This window comes from Podarcis muralis, chromosome 1 (assembly GCF_964188315.1).
Source record: "Podarcis muralis chromosome 1, rPodMur119.hap1.1, whole genome shotgun sequence".
Lineage (NCBI taxonomy): Eukaryota > Metazoa > Chordata > Lepidosauria > Squamata > Lacertidae > Podarcis > Podarcis muralis.
In genome coordinates this window covers 44,798,000-44,819,423 of record NC_135655.1, presented here as the reverse complement: position 1 = coordinate 44,819,423, position 21,424 = coordinate 44,798,000, and the positions used below count along the sequence as shown (strand labels likewise).

General features: G+C 41.2%; 2 protein-coding genes across 5 annotated transcripts in view; one reads left to right on the top strand and one right to left on the bottom strand.

The window, feature by feature from the left end:
- ZNF106 (zinc finger protein 106) overlaps positions 1-14,746 on the top strand; it is a 42,712-nt gene extending 27,966 nt beyond the window's left edge. The window contains exons 13-21 of the mRNA XM_077919742.1: positions 775-923; positions 1,307-1,423; positions 3,206-3,397; positions 5,100-5,162; positions 6,360-6,479; positions 7,266-7,337; positions 8,502-8,573; positions 9,601-9,747; positions 10,332-14,746. Coding sequence (XP_077775868.1) covers positions 775-923; positions 1,307-1,423; positions 3,206-3,397; positions 5,100-5,162; positions 6,360-6,479; positions 7,266-7,337; positions 8,502-8,573; positions 9,601-9,747; positions 10,332-10,388 — 989 coding nt within the window. The 3' untranslated portion in view covers positions 10,389-14,746. The remainder of the gene's footprint in view (positions 1-774; positions 924-1,306; positions 1,424-3,205; positions 3,398-5,099; positions 5,163-6,359; positions 6,480-7,265; positions 7,338-8,501; positions 8,574-9,600; positions 9,748-10,331) is intronic.
- CAPN3 (calpain 3) overlaps positions 13,702-21,424 on the bottom strand; it is a 29,495-nt gene continuing 21,772 nt past the window's right edge. For all 4 annotated transcript variants that reach the window (XM_077927249.1, XM_077927244.1, XM_028723949.2 and 1 more), the window contains 6 exons: positions 20,909-20,973; positions 19,991-20,059; positions 19,767-19,845; positions 19,250-19,366; positions 18,066-18,124; positions 13,702-17,500 (listed from right to left, as the gene is read on the bottom strand). In XM_077927249.1, the coding sequence (XP_077783375.1) occupies positions 17,474-17,500; positions 18,066-18,124; positions 19,250-19,366; positions 19,767-19,845; positions 19,991-20,059; positions 20,909-20,973 (416 nt within the window). In that variant the 3' untranslated portion in view covers positions 13,702-17,473. The remainder of the gene's footprint in view (positions 17,501-18,065; positions 18,125-19,249; positions 19,367-19,766; positions 19,846-19,990; positions 20,060-20,908; positions 20,974-21,424) is intronic.

Here is a 21,424-nt window from a genome sequence, read left to right as displayed (position 1 = left end):
ACCAGCCTCTGATAAGCTATGCAGTTAACAGGCTTGTGCTGGAATGGCTACATGTTACAAATACCTGCATTTTTGAGAACCAGGGAAGTGCAACTTGGAGGTCTGTCTGCATGGCTGTCGTGTGCCCTTGCCACATGCTTCTTTTCACGAGTCTAAATGCACATAAGCAAGAAATAGGCGATTGGTTTGGAAGCCACAGAGGTTGGGTGCTACCCCAGTTTGCTATCTTAGGGCCCCAAACCCTTGCCTCCTTCCACCTGCCTTGGGGCGGGGCTTGACAGGCTTCACACTGTGGCTGCTGCTCAGCAGAAAGGGCTCCTCTTTTAAATTGTTTTTAATTTTTATCTGTGTTGTTTTAAATGAGACCATCTTGGCTGTGAGCCCTGGAAGACCTGCACCCTGCTTTGCTGGCCCTTTCCCATCTGGCCTGGGAGAGTGGAGTGCTGACTGACTCCAGCTACAAAAGCCGAGGCTGTTGAACAGATTATTGGGCTGGAGTATTGTTTACGGGGTGTTGAGAGAGCTTGTTGCTGTTATTGATATTATTGTTGTATCTTTAGTTTTAGACCTTATGATTTATGTGGAAATGGTTTCCATTAGGTTGTGTACTTTTTGATGTGTTTTATTTATTGCTTATGACTTCTGTTATGTTTGTAATTATGTAATTCTTGTCATGTTGTAAGCCGCCTTGAGCATAGTTTCAATTGTGGAAAGGCGGCAGACAAATAAAATGATGATAATGATGATGATTTGAGTAATTAAACCTTTTAACTCTCTGCCTCTCACAGAGCAGGAAGTGTGTTGGTGTCTTTGAAGGGCACACCTCAAAAGTGAACTGCATCCTGGTGACTCAGACAACAGGGAAGAATGCAGTGCTCTATTCGGGCTCCAGTGACCACAATATAAATTGTTACAACATCAAGGTAAGTGTTCACCCAAGCCAATTATATCTAAGGAGGGGGTTACAGATGTGACGACAACTTAAAAGAAGACTGAAATGTGCATGTTTTAGTGAACCAGATTACATAGAATTCCACATGAAAAGGGAATCTTTGTGCAATTAAGTCCACATTTTAGGTTTTTACTTCGTCCACTGGTCCCCAGAGGGCCCTTTGGAGTGAGGGCCTGTAGCCTTGTGTCATACGAGCCAAAGGCTTGTTTCTTTGCTTCCAAACTGGAAGAGCCTCTCATAACTAAAACGATTTATAAACAAAGCTAGTTTCTCAGTTTCTTCTTTAGGTTCACTTATTGAAAGATGATGGTGAAAATATCAGTTGTATACTCACAGTTGTTTTCCTCCTACCAGACTAGGGAACTTGTGGATCAAATTAAATTGGACGATCGTATACTCTGTCTGCACAGTAGATGGAGAATTCTTTATGCCGGACTTGCTAATGGCAGCGTGGCCACTTTCAATATAAAGGTTGGTACGAGAGGGGTATATTCCATTAGAACCTGTCCCGGTGTTGAGTTATTTGCACTCATAAATAGCTGCTCACACTGCTGTCCAGTCACATGAGCAGTGCTAGATTTGGGGACTTTGCAAAGATTTCAGGGGTTCCTTAAGCTGAATCTTGCAGTCAAAGAAGGAGCTGATAGTATCTTCTGTGATTCTCCACTTCATACTCTAATTGAAATATACTACACAGAAGTGGAAGATATTTCAAAATGCGTGTAATCTGTACCTGCTCTCGGGTGCAATTAGCTTTGGTGGTTTTCTCTCAGCACAAATGCACACGTACATCAGGACAAACATTTACCATGTTCTTTTGTATATGCAAAACTAGAAATTTTATTTTATGGTAATATTTTGGTAATAGTCATATTTGCATCATTTGGATACAGTGCTATTATCATTATTATTTACATTTATATCTCCAAGGAGCTCATAGTTCTCCCTATTCTCCATTTTATCTTCACGACAACCCTGTGAAGTAGGTTAGCCTGAGAAACTGGCTGTCTCAAGGTCATCTAGTGAACTTCATAGCTGAGTACAGATTTGAACCCTTGTCTCCCAGGTCATAGTCCAACACTCTAACCACTACACCACACAGGTTCACAATGCTGGACCATGATCTAGCACAGGTATAGCCATCATGATGCTCTCCAGAGGTTCCTGGACTACAGCTACCATCATCCCTGACCATGGGCCATGCTAGCTGGCGCTAATGGGAGCTGGAGTCCCAACATCATTTGGAGAGCATCAAGTCTGCTATCCCTGGTCTAGTGCTACGTGAATGAGCCTAGCCTCCCAGGCTCATGTGAACATCCTCCTCCTGTGGACTTTTGGAGAACTGCCAAAAGCTTTTGCTTTTCCATATGCTTACCTTCAGTTTGTCATTTAATCTGAACTGGGTATTGCGCATATGCACTAACTATGGCTAATTTCATATTGGTGTTAAACTATTATCCCTGGTTTACATAACATAGGGAAAAAATGGCTAAGGGAATGCTAAAACTTCTGAACTCCTTCTCCTTGGCCAGGGGTGGGTGGAGGTGTCACAAGCCCAGGAAGTGGCTAAGTTCGTTCATTTAGCACTAAAACATGGCATTGTTTGGCTTCTAAGAAAACCAGTCCTTAAGATCTGGCCTGTGTGTAAATTTCACTGGCTTCATATATTTTCCTTTCACCGTATTTCTGAAACTGATTTCTGAAAGTCATTTTACAGAGAAGCATTTTATTCTGAAACATTTAAAAATAATTATATAAGCAGCCTTAGCAACATAATTATGAAACCGTACTCGTGGTAAGCTGAATAGGAAAACTAGGGTTTTGAGTGCAACTTGTTGCAACTTGACTTTTGTGGCTGCAAAAGTAAAGCAGAAACCAAGCGTACATGCAAAACAAGCCGTGGAAAGAGCCCATAGATTCTCTGACAGTGCAGTCCTGTCCCTAGAATTCAGTCCCATTAAGTTCTGTGGGACATACTCCAAGGTCAGTGGGTAGGACTGACAACTAAGAAAATTCTGTTTCTTAGCTAAATCCACCCCATAAAAGCATACAGAGAATTCAAAGCAAATAAGGCATCAGAGACTTCAGAACAAAACCAGTATCCTTAATCTTTTTTTTTTTTTAAGGAAATTTGAGGAGGTGTGGCATTTCCAGTGTGTTCTCTGGATAGTTCTGTATGTAGTTGGATTAGTAAGGAAACATTGACTGTGTTCCTACTGTGTGTGTGTGTGTGGTGTGTGCTTTCTTTTCCAGAATAACAAACCGCTTGATAACTTTGAGTGCCATGCTCCTAGGGCAATCAGTTGTCTTGCCACAGCTCAGGAAGGAGCACGGAGGTTGCTGATTGTGGGATCCTACGATTGTACAATCAGTGTGCGAGATGCCCGGAATGGTTTGTTGCTTCGAACCCTTGAAGGTCATAGCAAAACGGTGCTCTGTATGAAGGCAAGTAACTTGAAAGGAACGCTCTGTGTGGGCAGACTTCTCTTGCAAGTTCTCTGCTTCTTGACAACAGTTCAAAGCTTGTAAAAGAACATCTCTCCCTTCCAGTTGTTTATAATTAGGAATATAGCATGTGATTTACCACTGAGATATGGGTCTCTCATGATTGCTATCACTCATTCAGCATTTCCAGAGAGCTCTTGCTTTGCTCAACCTGCCCCATCTCAGTTGGGATCTCTCAGGAATCCTTTTTCATGCCTCCACATCTCTCTCTCTCTCTCTCTCTCTCTCTCTCTCTCTCTCTCTGTCTCTCCATTGTCCTTTGGGTGATTTCATCAAATTCCATGGTTTTTGGTACCACTGGTAAGGTGCTGAACCCTAGTTCTACCTCTGTACTCCATAATCCACAACAGACTATCCAGTATTTCTGCATAGATGCAAGTTTGCCATCTCCCAATACCCCTCACCTTTCCTTCTAAGCCTTCCTCACCTTGTATAAGCTCAGTGTCCATTGACAACATCACCATCCACCCTTTTGCTCAGGCACAAAGCCTTGGGATAGGCTTACTTCATTTGGCCATCATATTCAGTCTGTTGCCGTGCTGTGTAGCTGTCCGGTACAACACTGCAAAAATACAGTCCTTCCTCTTTGCCTGCTATGTGAAAACGCCACAGTTTCCTTCAGCCTTGACTTGCACCATTTACCTTCCTGGCCTTCTGTTGTTTGATTGTGCTGTATAAAGTGGTGATGATAATGACCATCTCTAAGTGTCAGAGTGAATATTATGCGCTCCTTTTTTGTGGCAGCCTTTGAAAGTTGTTGTTAATTGCTTTTAGTTATAAATAATGATGCAACAAAGAGTAATATTTAGAATATACTGGACCCCATTACGTTTGTTTAAAAAAGAGCTGTCTAAGGTATCTTAACTGTTGGAGTTGCAATAGGGATAATGCTTCTCTAAAACATGTTTTTTCATTGTCCTATAATGAAAGATTTTTGTCACACGTTAACTGAAATTATCAACAGAACTGTACAGAACAACCTTACATTTACAGAGCAAAATATCCTTTTGAATTATATACCCAGCACAACAAAAGGGCAAGTAGACTCTTACAAGTAGACTCTTTGTGCCCTTACCGCAGCAAAAAGACTGATACTGATGAATTGGACAAATAAAAATGCGGCTCCCTTCTACAATTGGATTGAAGACTCCTACAAACTTGTGACATATGAACAACTTGCATATAAACGCAGACTTGCCATGGACAAATTCAGTGATATTTGGAATCCATTCTTACAAATACTGTAATAGGTTAAGATCTGGTGAAGTACAATAAGAACTTTGTAAAGTAAAAAGCAAAACATAACAAAAAAATACCACAAGGTTAAATAATATAGATAGATAGATAGATAGATAGATAGATGATAAAAAGATAGATAACCCTGATAAGGAGCTGAAACGGAAATGCAGTAATTTGCCAAAAGGCTCCCCACTGAATCCTTGTCTGATTTGGGATTTGAACCCTATTCAACTCACCCCCAGCTGGTCCTCTGTCAGCCTTTCTAATGCATTTTTCAATGTGGCATATTGAATTAGATTGTCACAGTAGCCCTTAATTGTGAAAGAGAGTGTGGGTGAAAGAAAGCTATTATCTGTTGATGAAATGTTGTGGATAATCTGTCTGTCTGGTTGCCTCTTCAAAGGTTGTGAATGATCTGGTCTTCAGTGGTTCCAGTGACCAGTCTGTCCATGCCCACAATATACATGTAAGTTGCTTATATGGTTAGAATTCAGCAAATACCACTCCATTTGAATCTTGGAGCAGGAAGCATTTCAGACTTCCTCGCTTTTGATGAAAGCATTTGCTTTGCAGATACGAAAATGTTGTAACGCTACTTTAATGAAACCAAATTCTTAACCACTTATGCAGATTTCCTAAAGGGATATGTAGCTGTCTTACAGTGCAATCCTAACCATGTCTACTTAAAAGTAAATTCCCGTTGAGACTTATTTCCAGAGGATTGCAGCCTAAGGGTATCTTCTCATCCTAAATTTTGTACTGGAGTACAGTGGTACCTCGCAAGACGAATGCCTCGCAAGACAAAAAAACTCGCTAGACGAAAGGGTTTTTTGTTTTTTGAGCTGCTTCGCAAGACGATTTTCCCTATGGGCTTGCTTCGCAAGACGGAAACGTCTTGCAAGTTTGTTTCCTTTTTCTTAACACCGTTAATACAGTTGCGACTTGACTTCAAGGAGCAACTCATAGAACGCGGTGTGGTAGCCTTTTTTGAGGTTTTTAAAGACTTTGGTGATTTTTGAAGCTTTCCCAAAACTTTCCCGACACCGTGCTTCGCAAGATGAAAAAAATCGCGGAACAAATTAATTTCGTCTTGCGAGGCACCACTGTACAAGACACATGCAAAGTATGTCAGTTGAAAAGGGTGTACAAATAGCCATGGTTCCCCCAGAGGGTTTAAGACATTGTTCTAAAGGGAAGCAGAGTTTTTTACCACCAGCAGTGTGTGTGCTGTGTATTTTGTGCAAAGTTATATGAGAACCCACCTTAGTAGGATAGTAAAATAAAGGCTTGATAATCATATCTTGTCCTCTGCTAGGGAGATGCTATAACTCCTGATATTGTTTGGCAAACCCCTTCTGTATTTTAATGAGTTGTTGCAGGGTTGTTGTTTTTTAAAGTTTTTGATGAGTTTTAATTGTTGGTTTATTTTGTTGTTTGCCTTCTTTTGTGCATCACCCTGGGCTCTGTTGAGGAAGGCGTGTTTTGTAAAAATAAAAAAATAAAGCTGCAATTGTAAGCTTACTTACCTGGGAGTAAGCCTGTAGAATTAATTAGGAGTTACTTCTGAAAAGACATGATTTGTATTGCGATGGAAATAATGCAATAAGTCTACATGCTGACCACTTGCATATCCACTTATTTAGTATGGATTATCTTGTTGCAGACTGGAGAGCTGGTGCGGATTTATAAAGGACACAACCATGCAGTGACAGTTGTGAACATCCTGGGTAAAGTGATGTTAACAGCTTGCCTGGACAAATGTGTTCGTGTTTATGAGCTACAGGTAAAAAAAGAAGATATTTATTCTAATTTCTATTGTTTGTGGTGACATACCACTGCTGGCAGCAGGTGGGGAGTGGTGTCCTTTGCTTTTGCTGAAACCTCTTCCTATCCTAATGGAATCCAGCACAACAGGACTTTCCCCCCTCTCCTGCCCCACTGCCCTCTCCAAATCTGTTGCAGAGAGTCAGGAGAACTTCGAGAACAGCACACGGGAGGAGGAGAGGGGAGATAATTCTGTTGGGTAGGCAGAAATAGTGGTCCTGATGGGACACCTTCCTTAGCGCTGTGTGGAATACAACCCAGACAGTTTTCGGCTTGGTGAGATGTAATTTGGAACGTCTATTGTAGTTCCAAGCTGGGTTTTTTAGAAATCCTGGAAAAGTTGTGCAGTTGCTGTGTGGCCTGTTCCTGCCCACTGCATCAAACCCACTGCAAGTGAGAGTGCAGCACAATCCGTCGCTAGATGCGTCTTTATTCTTAGGTTTGTGTTACATGTTTGTCATGCACTCAAAACGTTTGTGAGGTTTCCCAGATAGTCAGATGCCTTCCATTGTTTAAAAACTTTTCTCAAGGCAGTGTAATTCATTCACCCATATGTTGCCAGAAGCCAGCAGCATTTTATAGACAGAGTGAGGTACAGTTGTGGGGCATGGGACACCCCAGGAGCTAGAAGCTTATCATAATGTTCATGCATCTTCTCCTTATAAGCTGCTTTTTTTTTTTAATGAATGCTGAACTCTCAGCTTATTCAAATACAACATTTTTCTTTCTTTTTTCTTGTCCCAAGTCCCACGATCGTTTGCAAGTCTACGGAGGACACTCGGATATGATTATGTGCATGACCATTCACAAGAGCATGGTAACAAATACCTCAATTTCCATAAAATCAGTGATTCTCTATCCGCGGTTGCGGTTATCCAGGAGTGACTCCTGCTTCTCATTTGCTTTGTGGGTGGTACTTTGTAAACTAATTACATACTTGGTTCTTTCTGGTGGGAGGAGCACTTCATTCTCCACAGGACTGGTGCTGCTATGAAACGATAGGGCTTTTCAGCACCCACCCCCACCAAAAACCCTCAAATGTCAGAAGACTTCCCAAGCAGTGCCTCATGAGACACTTCCACCTTGAAAAAAAGAAAGCGTACATCTGTAGCTGTCTATGGGAGCATACGAAGCTGTCCTGCTTTATTCCAGGGCAGATTGTTTGACTATGTTAAGAGCGGTAGACTCGTAATCTGGTGAACCGGGTTTGCGTCCCCGCTCCTCCACATGCAGCTGCTGGGCGACCTTGGGCTAGTCACACTTCTCTGAAGTCTCTCAGCCCCACTCACCTCACAGAGTGTTTGTTGTGGGGGAGGAAGGGAAAGGAGAATGTTAGCCGCTTTGAGACTCCCTAGGGTAGTGATAAAGCAGGATATCAAATCCAAAGTCTTGTTTGACTTGCAGCAGCACTCTCTGGATTTTTGAGCAGAGGAAGACAGACAAAGAGTCGCAGGCAAAAGCTGCAGTTCCGTTCTAGCCTTTTTCTTCTTCCTGCATCTCTTTCTCTGCCTGCCTCCCATCTGACTTTGTCTCAGCCCACCCCACCCCTTCCCCATTGGTTGTCACACCTGAGGAAACTGGGTTGCTGCTGCAACACCCCAGAGAAGAAGGAAAGCAGTCTTGCTACACAGAAATCTACAAACTGGAGCTGAGCACATACAATTGAATTTGCACAAGTTAAATGCACATGTAATGTGACTATACTGTAAAACAGCTGTTACTTTTTCATAACTATTAAAACTGAAAGCGATTTAATATTGGCCCTTTTTTATCATGTGTACAGATTCTTTGAAAGAATAACAAATCCAAAAAATAACACACACACACCCGCTCCGGTTTGTAAACTCCTGCAGATCAAATCAGGAATGTTCAGCTCAGGATGACGTTATAAATTTATCAGCATTGATTGATACATTTAGCATGCTGGTTTTCCTTGTATGCTTTAATTTTGTTACCATTTAAATCAATTTCTCTTTTTCAGATCTACACTGGCTGCTACGATGGTACTATCCAAGCTGTGCGGCTCAACTTGATGCAGAATTATCGTTGTTGGGTAAAGGATTTTCTTGTTTCCTTTAGACCATTTAGAATGGCTTCCATCGTGAGCCATATCCAGGCAAAGGGTTAGATGGGGCACACATGGAAACCCCTCCCTTGGTTTTTCCAGATGCTCTTGAGAGATTAGCACAAAAGTCTGTGCTAACAGAGTTTTTAACTGTGTTCAACTGAGCCACATAGAAACTTCTGTGCTAGATGGAACTCTGCCTTATCAGGTTAAGAGGGAGAGTTTCCAGGCACATTCAGTTGAACGCACATCTCTCTACAGACATCTTCACTAGGTGTGCAAAGATCTCAAAAGCAGCTGACATGTCCGGGGACATGGGGGGGGGGGCTTGCATGGGACCCCCTCTTCCATCTCTTGTTAGCATTAACCACGCCGAACATATTTGTTGGTTCCAAAATCAATATGTAGGGCCAATCAATGTTACAGGATCATGAACAAGCTTTTGGTTCCAAAATCAATATGTAGGGCCAATCAATGTTACAGGATCATGAACAAGCTTTTGAGCTTTCCAGAATTCTTCATCAAGCTTCCTCAACCTTGGCCATCCAGATGTCTTGAGACTACAATTCCCAGCATCCCTGACCACTGGTCCTGCTAGCTAGGGATCATGGGAATTGTAGGCCAAAAACATCTGGAGGGCCAAGGTTGAGGGAGCCTGGGCTAGATGGTAAACAAAGCAGGGTTTGAGGTGGGAAGTTGCTGTTAGTGAGGCTAAGGGTCATGTGACAAGATTGCAGACATTCAGAGGACAAATCACGCAAAAGGAAAGGGTAGCATAACATGGCCTCATATAAATGTCTGTTACTGCCTCCGACATTCCAGACTCTGGCTACATCACCAGCCAGTTTTTGATTCCCACTTCATATACCATCAAGCCCAATGAATAATTATAGAGAGCTTAAAAGTTGGCACACTTATTTAGTGACGTTTTGGTTGACCTAATAAAAATCTTTGGAGCTTTTATGCCATTGTCATTCCATCTCTCTAATGTCTGCCTTAAAACCTCTCTCGCCAGTGGCACGGGTGTTCACTGATATTTGGAGTTGTGGACCACCTGAAACAGCATTTGTTAAACGACCATACAAATCCAAATTTTCAAACGCTGAAATGTCGCTGGAAGAATTGTGATGCCTTCTTCACTTCTCGGAAATGTTCCAAGCAGGTACGTAGCAGAAGAAGCTGGATCCAGTGTTTCCCAACCTTGTGCCTCCAGCTGTTTTTGGCCTACAATTCCCATCATCCCTTGCCACTGGTCTTGCTAGTCAGGGATGATGGGAGTTGTAGTTCAAAAACAGCTGGAGGCACAAGGTTGGGAAACACTGGATTAAACCATCAGTTTGAGAGGGAACAATTGAGGTGCAGTGGATACCTGCTGTTTTGTTATGATAGAGGAACAAATAGCATATTAATGTTTTAGCAAAAATACTTTGGTCGTGCTGGTTGGGGCTGATGGAAGTGTAGGGACACCTTGTTGCTGGCCCTGATATATGGAGAAAGGACTGGGCCTACACGAAAAGCAAGGTTGGGCCTGATTTAAGTCTAGATACAAATAGCACAGTTTTAAATATAGATGGAACAGGAAGATGAGGTCCTGATTTACACTAAGGCTCCCCACTTCTACTGTGTACAGTACTGCCTTAAAACAAAAGTGAACAAAAAAAGTGCTTAAATCTTAACATGGGTGTAGAAGTATTGTTTGTACAGGTTGGTAGAAATCTGGTGTGAAATCTATCTCTCTTTCTCTAGGATGCTGTGGGACATATTGAAAAACATGCCGAAGAAGATAGCAAGGTTGACTCATGAAGGTGTTTTCTTTTTTTGCCTCCCACATTGGGAAGTACCTTTTATATACTGGAAGTATTCCATGCCTTGTCCACCTCTTGCCCTCTCCTTTTTCCACCTTCAGTTTATATTTGGACTGCAAAAAGGACGTGGGCCGTTTTCTTTTCTTTTCTTTCTTTGCTACAGAGACAGCATTTTGCTTGCAACTCTATAGAGAAGGGATTGATGAACAGACTCAGACCAAACAAATTGTTTTAATTTGTTAGCAGAAACAAACAAAAAATTCCTGTTATCCTATCAAAGAAGTACATTGTGCACATCTAAGCCTTTATTAGTACTCACGTTGGTGCCTAAAAAACACTGTTGAGCCATCTATTTTTATGTTGTACGCAGGATTGCCCAGGCATTTTACACTTCTGGCTTTAAACAATTTAAATAAAGAAACAACAACTCAGACTAGAAATACCAACAAAGCATTCAGCTCTCTATTTCCTTTCATTATAACATCTTTTGATGAAAGATATTAATGGGGAATATTAGAAGAAATGGATTCCTTTTTTATTTTTGGTTGATCTTCAGTGGGTTATCTTAAATTCCAAATGCCACATCTGCGCAGTGAGTTGCCACAGTCCTTGTACCTCTCTGTATCTGTTACAAAGAGGTTTGTGATGAGGTGCAAAATACTGCATTGCTTAAACAGCAAAATAGCTGTTTTCTAAACACATTGGGTGATAGTTAATGTTACTCTAACTCTGAATAGACCTGCTGAAATCAATGAAGTAACTTCAGTCCATTGATTTCATTGGGTGCACTCTTATAACTTAGGGGGTATTACCGATTTAATGGAACTTTTTTGTTATTTTTATATTGATAAGCACGTTGATGCAAAAAGACGACTGCAGATAATGATTTCAGCTTTTAAACATTCGTTATCTATATGTTTGCATCCAGTGCTTTCTTACCACATTAATGGGACTATGCCCCTGATTCTTAAGAGCTTGTTTTGTAAATGGATGACCTTGTGGTGTTTTTAAATTGCTGAGTTTTTGGAGTGTCCACTTCTTTCTGTTCAGCATCCTGTATTTTCAATGCAGCTTTTGGATGGCCATCGTCTCCTACTATAATCTGGTTTTGTTTCTGATGACTACATGATTGAACGTTACCATGCAACAGAAAATGCTGTGGGGTATAAAATGCAAAATTGTGAAGTCCAAGGAGCCCAAGCAGAAGCTGAGAGTAGTGTGTGTGTGTGTGTGTGTGTGTGTGTGTGTGTGTGTGTTTTGCCACCGTCTGGTGCATAATGACGGAAGTAGCAACCTGAGAAACTAATGTAGTTTTAAAACAGTAGTCACAATGCAAAGAAATGAAAGGTGTGCATGTGCGTTGGAAAGAAATGTGCATATGCGCAGTGGTGTTTGGGGTTTTTTGAGGCAGCAGTTCTTAGTTTGGTTCATAAAGTTTGGTCTCAGCCAGTGTTTTTGTTCTCATTGGCTTCAGTCTTTTTCTGGATCGTTTCAGAGGAAAACTGGAATTCTCAATAACAATCTAGAGCTGTCTGGCTGTGTAGGTCTTGACTTGTTTCAGTTTTCTTAATTCACATTATGCATACATATTAAAAGAGCAATGTGTGTTTGAAATCAGCATTTAAAAAGTGAAAGTTAATGCTCCCATAGGGAAAGTGTTCTCAGCAGCTTGGTGTAAGACAGGCATCCCCAACCTTCAGCCCTCCAGATGTCTTGGACTATAATTCCCATCATCCCTGACCACTGTTCCTGCTAGCTAGGGATCATGGGAGTTGTAGGCTGAAACATCTGGAGGGCCGCAGGTTGGGGATGCCTGGTATAAGATATAGAACAGGCCTACAGCTGGAGATTGCATTTCAGCTTGCCAAAGAACTTGGAGATATTAAGGACTTTTGGAACACACTCCAGTATTCTTACTGCATTTTAAGCCTTAGCTTTTTGATGAGTGAAACAGACCATCAAAGGAATATCACCCCCACCCCCACCCCAATACCTACAAATCTGGCTTCCATGATCTTAAGAAATTGTGCTAGCAGAGAAGTGAAACAAGTTCTCCCTTTGAAATCACCATCTCTGTCTCAAGATACAGTGTTCTTCTGCCTTTCACACATGTCCAAACTGTCTTCAAACCAGCTTGCTGCTAGGGTTCTGTTGTTGAAGAGGGGAAAACTTTCCAATGAATAGTGGTAACCACCTGCAATCTGTTTGCCGGAGATTTCTGAGGCGTGTTGTTTTCTCTTGCCATTTTTGAGAGCTTTTCTCACAATGAGACCATCAGAAATAAATAATAAAGTGAGCAGATTGTTAGCGCATTCAGTCCATAGATGGGAGCACGTAAGTGTGTGTGTGTGTGTGTGTTTTTTATAAAAAAGGATTGTTTTTATATCTGCCTTAGTTGAATGTGATTGGAATGAAATTGCAGAGCCAGGGAGAGTGTAAGAAAATTATGTGGAGTGCAGTGTTTGTCTTGAGGATTAGTCAGTGAATGGATTTTAATTTTGCATCGTCCTCAAAGGTTCTTCTCTTTACTGGAAGAGGATGGTAACTTTTTTGGCAAAAATGTATACTTAAGTGTGTGTGTTTTACTAAATTGTTGCAAGTGATGCACAACTTGCACTATTTACTTACGTTCTTGGTTGTTTTAGTAGATAAGAGGTATGTGTGTGTTTTTAATGTGAATGTGAAGACAGATTTTCCTTTAATCCGTTTTGGGATGCTTAGATCAGCCTTCTCCAACATAGTGCCCTCCAGATGTGTTGAACTGCAACATCAGCCCCCAGCCAGATGGCCAATGATCAGGGATGATTGTAGTCTAGAACAAGTGGAAAGCACCATGTTAGGGAATACTGCCTTAGATAATTTTCAAATTGGTTTAGCAATAAGGTTGAGTCATGTCTTAACAAAAGTTGGTTCCATATGTTTGTCTTTATTTGAGAAGAACTGTTCTAAACCATGCCACATGTTCATAATTTATTATAAAATGATAGACGGTCCCATTGCTTCAGTTCACTGCAGTAATTTCTCCCTAGAACTGCAGAGTTTCTTCATTCAGATTGTATTTTTCTTTTTCTTTTTAGTTCAGGAATATTTTAGTTTTTTGGTTTGAGGTTCTGTTCTCTTGAGGTTCTTCCTTCAGATTCTGCCAAAAGCATGGGGACAGAAAGGATAGTAGTAATTTGTTAATTGTAGGAATGGTGAAATGGGTACATCAGGATGATGTATTCCGTCACATTTTCGGTTCTGGGTTTCTGGCACCATTCCACATGTAAGTTGAAATTATCTTGAAAATTTTGAAAGAGAAACATTGTGCATTTTGGGGGGGGGGGCGGGGAACTAGTCTTGGAAAGGAAATAGATAGAAATGAAGTGGCTAGAGGGGGAGTTGTGGAGTGTTCTTGAATTGTGTGGAAAGTGTGTTAATGTATGTGTTACTGTTTGAGTAAGCTGTTGTGTTGCTGCATCTGAAGTGAATTTGGACTGCATTGCCAGCGCCGTTTCCCAATGCAGTAGATTTTTTTTTTTAATGCCATTTATCTTGTTGATTGGATGCAAGTGTGTGTTTGGTGTGTGCTGCAGCTATGCTGCATGGGAATGGTTTGCATATCACCTTTCAGGGAATTGGCACAGCTATTCAGCTGTTTGCCTCTTTTGTGCCGTTAAATGCAACTGAATGTCATTGGCTACCCCAGCTTCTGTTTGCCCCTTGAGACAAATACTTGGGCTCGAAGGAATAGACCTCTGTAATGTTAAATCAAAACACAAAAGTGACAGTCCACATCCCACCTGAATGGAGTAGTTAAACTCCCATCTTAATGGCTCTGGATTTTATCCTAAATGTCAAGTAGACTATAAGCCTATGTTCAAGCTTTATGGTTGTCTTTAAAGATGCAAGTTCTAGATTCATATTTGTAGAGCTCTTACACCTTGAGTGGCAGTTAGTTAAAGATCAGTATGAAAGCAATGCAACCGCTAGCTAACTTGCCCTTCCTAGATCTTTAGGGTCCTAGCAGGATGGCTTTCACATAGCATTGTATGACAAAAGTACAAACTTCTCATTTTCCTTCATGTGCAGTGCTATGATCTTAACACAACTAGGATGTCTCAAATTATATAATATACCTTGTGAGGCAAGAACAGATTGGTGTGACCATGAGTAATACTAGTTGAGAAACTGCATCGGTAATACACACTATAACAAATGTATTGGCAGCTTTCGCAACTCATTTTGTTTCAGTTGGATGACCTGTGTGGCTCATATGCACAAAGTGACTTGGTCTTTCCTTTCCTTTTTTTTACTACAAAGCTGTGAAGTAAAAAAACAAAGCAGACAATAAAAATTACTTTGTACCAAGAGAAATATGGTGTGGCCTTTATTCTTCTGATCCCACTTCTGATACTTGTAAAAGTGTTTTAGCTGGCTTGCTGGGATGATTTGTGTGGGTAGAAAGAGCAGAAAAGTGGTTCTTTGATGTGGGATTTGGCAAGAATCTTTCGACAGATAAATGAAAGCACATAGTTAAACTATGGAACTCACTCCTTAGAGGAGGCTGTGATGGCCACCAACTTGGATGGCATTGGAGAAGTTCATGAAGGCTAAGACTATCAATAGGTAGTAGGATGGCCCTACTGTTATTTATTCCATGGTTGAAGGCAGCATATTTCTGAATGCCAGCTGCTGGAAACTGGGGGAAGGGAGGACTATTATGTTCAAGTTCTATTTCTTGGCTTCCCATGAGCATCCAGATGGCTACTGGTCTGATTTGGATGCTGGACTATAGATCCAGCAGGGCTGTTCTTATTCTCAAAAGATGACAGCAACTCAGAACATAAGCAGAAAAGTTTATTGGATGGCACTGTTAAAATACTTCCAGTTGTGGCTGTCTAGATACCTTTGTAGCCTTAGTACGCTCTGTAGCTTTTGTCAGATGTATTACATCAGGGGTCCTTTTTCAGCCTTGGGCCGGTCCACCGTCCCTCAGACCATGTGGTGGGCCAGACTATATTTTGGAGGGGGGAAATGAACGAATTCCTATGCCCCACAAATAACCCAGAGATGCATTTTAAATAAAAGGACACATTCCACTCATGTAAAAACACGCGATTTAGAAGGCGACTGGGCCGCATCTGGCCCCCGGGCCTTAGGTTGCCTACCCTTGTATTACATCATCATAATTTCAACCCAGCACATCTAGACAAGTTTTAATTTATGCATTAAGAAGATTCATTCAGCAATGAAACCACTCTACACAAGGTATTTTTGTAATAGGGAGGCTGTGCCTGCCAAACACACACAGTACCAGACGCTTTAAACCGTTTCTTGCCACATAAACTGTTCCTGTGTAGGAAAAAGCTTTGTGTGAAGCAGCCTAAAATTGCTTATAATGGAGATGCAGCTGTCTGTGATAGGTTTTACTTGCAAGAGAACCAACATCGAATTAAGACAGTCAATTCCCCCAAGGTGTAATATTTAAGCCTGCACCTGAAAAAAGCCATAATGTGGCTAGAAGAGCACATTTTTCTGCAGCCTTAGAAGATTTGCAAGACTACAGACTCAGCCAGGATCCCTGTAGGAGGAATGGGGAAGCTTTTTCAGCCAGAGAGTCACGGGCTTGTGGAGGGTGGAGCCAGAGGCAAACATGCGCAGAGAAACATGTAAATGTTACCTTTGTATAGTTAGTTTCTACACATGTTCACGCACCTGTCTTTGTCCTCCAGCCACCAGCATGAGGCATCAGTGTTCAAGGACATATTCTAGGCAGGCAAAAACAGAGTGTGAAGCAGGGCTAGAGAGGGCTGTGACCAGGGGGAAATTCCAAGGGCCATATACAGAGATCTAGAAGGCCACATTTAGCCCCCAGGCTGAGGTTCCACACCTTAGATAACAGCCTGGTTAGTGCTGTAAGCAAATGTACTCAACTGTATGCAGTCATACATCTGGTTACTGAATCATGCTTTTGGAGTGGGAAGCTTTGGCCACAGGAATAATGTAGCTTAGATATGACTGCAGGATGCAAACATTTATCACACAGCTAAATATTAAGAGACATGTTCTTTTTAAGTACATTGGGTGGGGTTCAACTAATGAGTCCTGTCACCAGAGGTCCTGCACAAGGACCTCTGCTTGCCCAACAGACATTTTCTTTCTACTGCCCTTCCTCTGAGATTGGCTTGAGTGTGGGAAGGGAGAAAAGGAAAGAATTGTCATAGGTGGCAAACCAAAATGCTTCTCTAACGGAACAATTGCCTTAGTGCAACATTGAATTCCGTTAAAAGCTAGATCCATCGCTTTTAGGTGACTTTAGAAATAACTGTTTTAATAATGATAACTTGTCCAAGATTCCTGGCCCCTTTGGATCTCTTACTGCAAAATATTTCAAGCTTAAAACAGTAGTTGTTGTTTGCAATGTGTTTGCAATGCCAGGAGGGAGGACCCACCTTTTCAAATAACACCTTCTGGGTCAATATGTCAGTGGTGGGCAGAGTAACAGGGCAGCTCTTACCTTTGTATACAGCATCTACATTTCAAGAACGCGAGTCAGAGATTTCAACGCACATCCTCAAGACGCATTTCTCCATGCTGCATCTGGGCAAGCAATTGGTATTATCACATTTCACAGGCATATTCCAGCCAGGCAAAAGCACTTAAGCACAGAGCATGGAGCAGGGCTGCTGAGGCATGTTGTGGAGGTGAGGAGCCCCAAGGGTTGGATAAAGAGGCCCAGATTCAGGTTTGCAGGCCTGAGGTTCACCACCCCTGTTGTTAAGAATTGCCGGCATGCCCTAGAACAATGCATTTCCCACCACAGTGATGGCTGCAACTTTCTGATGCAAAATATGCCTTCGTCCTGGTGTCAGTTATCAATAACTGGGAAAGTACATTTTCAATTTACTGTCACTTGGTAAAGGGAGATAGATGCTGCTTCCTTATGTTCCTCTCGAGTTGTGCTGCCCTCACCATCTAAGCTGTTAAAGGATGGAGATTCACAGAAGTCCCTGTCTTGCAAGTGAATATCGACCAGCTTCTTTCAGTTCAAAAGACAAGGTGCAATTTTGAGATGGAAGACAGAAGCAGAAGTGATGTTTTTCAGGCATACATGGTTAGCTGCAGCCACTGGAAGGAAGGGAGAAATGTTAAGTGACAACAGCAATGTTTAAAGTGCAGAACTATCGTTAGGCTATCTGTGTAACCTTCCTAAGTTTATCATTCCACTTGCAAGCCCCGTTAAACACAGTGGGATTTACTTCTGAGTAAACATGGACTGGGTCAGATTTAAAATTATATTGGAGGCTGTCGACAGCAACACTCTCAGGTTTCTTGAGGGGCCCAACTGAATGGTCAACTCTCCCCACACTTGGACTTGGTATGGGCTTGCGGTTGGGCTGCTAGATATCATTCCATGCCCAATTGGGTTACAGTACTATAAACAAGAAAGGTGTGAGCTTCCTAAACCCACAAAAGGTGGTGTTTATTTCTTGCTCCCAATACCTCTGTATGGGTGCACAATACAAACATGCATGCATACATACATTTAGGAGGAAATGCAACATGAGAATCAGCCCCCAAACTGATTTTATCTTCAGTCTTCCTATTCTTTTTAGTATGCCCCCTCATTAAGGAGAAAAATTGGAACAGTACAGCTGTAAACTGAAGTACAACACAAAGTAAAAGTGATTACCTCTAAGACATTCAGTTTAATAATACCATCGCCGTCTTTATCAAAGGCATGAAATGCACCTAAGGGGGACAGGAGAAAACAAAGCATACGGTCAATCCATGTAAAATATAGAGCATTCTGACTAGCAAACTAGACAGCAGGCCTCAGAATTGTGAGGTTTCAAGAACTTCAGTGTTTCAAATGCTAGAAACAAATACCAGTCATCTCCTGAACAGTGTGATGTATGTGCTAGGAATTCATAAATATCGGCAATGATATTAGTAAGCTTGGAAGATCCTGATAGCTGCCATATTTGAAAGCTAATCTTCTAACAGAATGGCAAAAAAAAAAAAAGAATAAAAAATGGCATAGCAATTTCTAATAATTTTATTTCAGGATTGCCCTTTCCTCTCAAGAGATTAATAATGTTAAAAAAATTAACAGTCAATATGGACATATTGCTTGTTTCCCATTCTTTTCCTTGGTATGGGGTTGAGCTGAGGCAGGGCTGGATTAACCATTAAGCAAAATAAACATGTGCTTAGGACAGGCATAGGCAAACTCTGGCCCTTCAGATGTTTGGGACTACAATTCCCATCATCCCTGACCACTGGTCCTGTTAGCTAGGGGTGATGGGAATTGTAGTCCCAAACATCTGAAGGGCCGGAGTTTGCCTGTGCCTGGCTTAGGACATCAAGGGAAGGGGACCACCACATAAATTTTCCATTGCCAGATTTACCGTGGACCATATGGTGCAACTGGAGGAAAAAGGCAACCTCCCCAATAAAAAGGAAAACAACAACAACAACAACAACAATATTATTATTTATAAATTAATAATACACATTAATCTTGGAGTTAATGCCACTTGGTCCACCAAGGCTCACGTGTTTATATTTTGAATGTGGGTGCACCAAAACCTTTTAAGTACTTAGGGCCTCTAAAGGCTAGAGGATAAGTAAATGAACCAGCAGGTAGAACACAAACAAGGAAAGTTTGGGATGATTCTGAAGGCAAGCTTTCCAAAACCCAGAAAGGCCTCCTGGCTGTGAAGAGTGTTTACATCTCAACTGTCTGCATTACATGCATGCATTGGAATCAATCGGAACATTTCCATGCGGTATGGAGCTTATTACACTCCGAGTTAACCTCCTTGGGCACTCCTTGGATAAAACCATTTTAAATACATTTTAAAAAATACTCACGGAACATCCCCTCTAGTCGCACAAAACAACAGATGAAGCTGTCAAACTGAATGTTCATATTTCTGTCAGCATATCGCATTGTAATGATGTCATACAACTGGTTATTCAGGTGAAACCCTGCGGAGAGAAACAAAATGGAACGTCCAGGGTGATAGGAATTTGCTTTTGTCTATTCTCTGACCTTTTTTTAGAGGTAATATCACTTGGATAAGTAATGGGAAACTCCAGCCCCCACCAGCCCCAGATAAGCTTGGCCAATGGTAAATGAAGGTAGGAGTTTAGACTAGAAACTTCTGGAAGGTCCCAGGTCCCCTGCTAAAACAAAAGCATAGTGTTGAATCAAAGTAAGTCTTACTCAGAGTTGAGCCATTGAAATTAATGGACATATCTAACGTAGGTCTTTGTTAATGGGTCTAATCTGAGAATGACTTAGTTGGATATAACCCACTTTATCAAAGACAAAATAGGAATAAAAATGCTCTTTAAGCAATATATAGCATTGAACCCTGTGTGATACCTGCATCGTTAACTGCATTACGCATCTCGTAGCTGTTAATAGTTCCTGATTGATCAGCATCATAATGTCTGAAAATTGTCTGAAAATGAAAATAAAAATGAAATGATGTAGAGAGGAGCCCAGTCATCTTTTGTGGTTCAATTTTGTCATGCTATGTGTAGACTTTGACATTCACAAGCTAGTTTACCCTCTATCTTTCAAAATATGCAAGAAACAAAGAATACCTGCCAGCTCTTAATCTTATTCCAAAGGTGTCGAAACTCATCAAGGTTTATCTTCCCAGAACCATCTGTCTGTGATGTTGTTTAGTTAAAAATAAAAAGTAAATATAGTGAACAAAGTCTGACTTCTTTTGAGGGGAGTGTAGAATCCTTCTCCAAATGAGAAGGATTTAATGTCCAGAGATAGAAAAAGTGAATAAAATCTCCTACTTAGCCACCTAGTTGACTGACTTTCTTCAATAAGAGGAGAAACAGTTTTTCTCTACCACAATACATTCACCCCCCTTATCTATAAATAAGTAACAATGGTATTTTAGACATAGCACAAAACTAGAGAGGACAGATTTTTACAACAAAAGTAATATTTGTATATATTTTTATTAATTATAAATATATGATAAAGTGAATACAGTCGTACCTTGGGTCTCAAATTTAATCCGTTCCATTCCATTCAACACCTGGGACAGTTCAGAAACCAAGGCGTGGCTTCCGATTGGCTGCAGGAGTTTCCTGCGGCCAATCGGAAGCCGCGGAAACTGCGTCAGATGTTTGGCTTCCAAGAAATGTTCGCAAACTGAAACACTCACTTCCGGGTTTGAGACATTCGAGAGCCGATTTATTTGACAACTAAGGCATTCCACTACCAAGGTACCACTGTACTAAATTTCAGTTGGTTACTGTTTCTTTGAGCCAAGCTTGCAGGTAGTTCTCGCTCTTGTCAGCTCCGGAAGCTCCTTGCAGAATTCTCCTCCCGTTTCAATACCTCTATATGGCCTGACTACCCATTGATAAGGCACAGTGAAGCATTACAGGGGGTTGAACTGCTAGATGGACCTCACAGCCCCTTCAAACTCTACAATTCTATGCTTCTAGAAGCAGTATTGCAATATGAAGTGATTGTGCATGATTTGAAAAGGATACGTCCATTAAAGCAATCATGCTGCGGCAGGACTCCAGCGCAAACCCTTTTGTCTTCAGGTCCTGGTCTAAAATAATTGGGTTAAATTAGATAAATTAAAATGATTGGGTTAAATTAGATAAATTAATATATAATTGCACGTTTTATTGGTCAGTTTATCAGGTCAATGACTAAAAGCAGAGCAGGTCTGCTTGAGAAACAAACCTTGGGATTTATTATGGCACAGACCAAGAAACTCCTTACATAGCCCAAATGTACTTTGTTCTATAGCAACTACTTTAAGGGTCTGGATTAAACACCAGTCTGCGATGGTCACCGGTGTCATTGGCACCATATAATAAAAACAAACTGACAACCAATACTTCACAACTATTAGGTGATTTAAGATTCTGGCAACAGAAGAATGTTCTAAACATTTGCAAACTGATGCCTAGCCATCATATAATTGACTAAGAGGAATTTATTACTCTTCTGGAAGACCTTCATCCATATTTTTTAAAATATCTTCAAATAAGGCT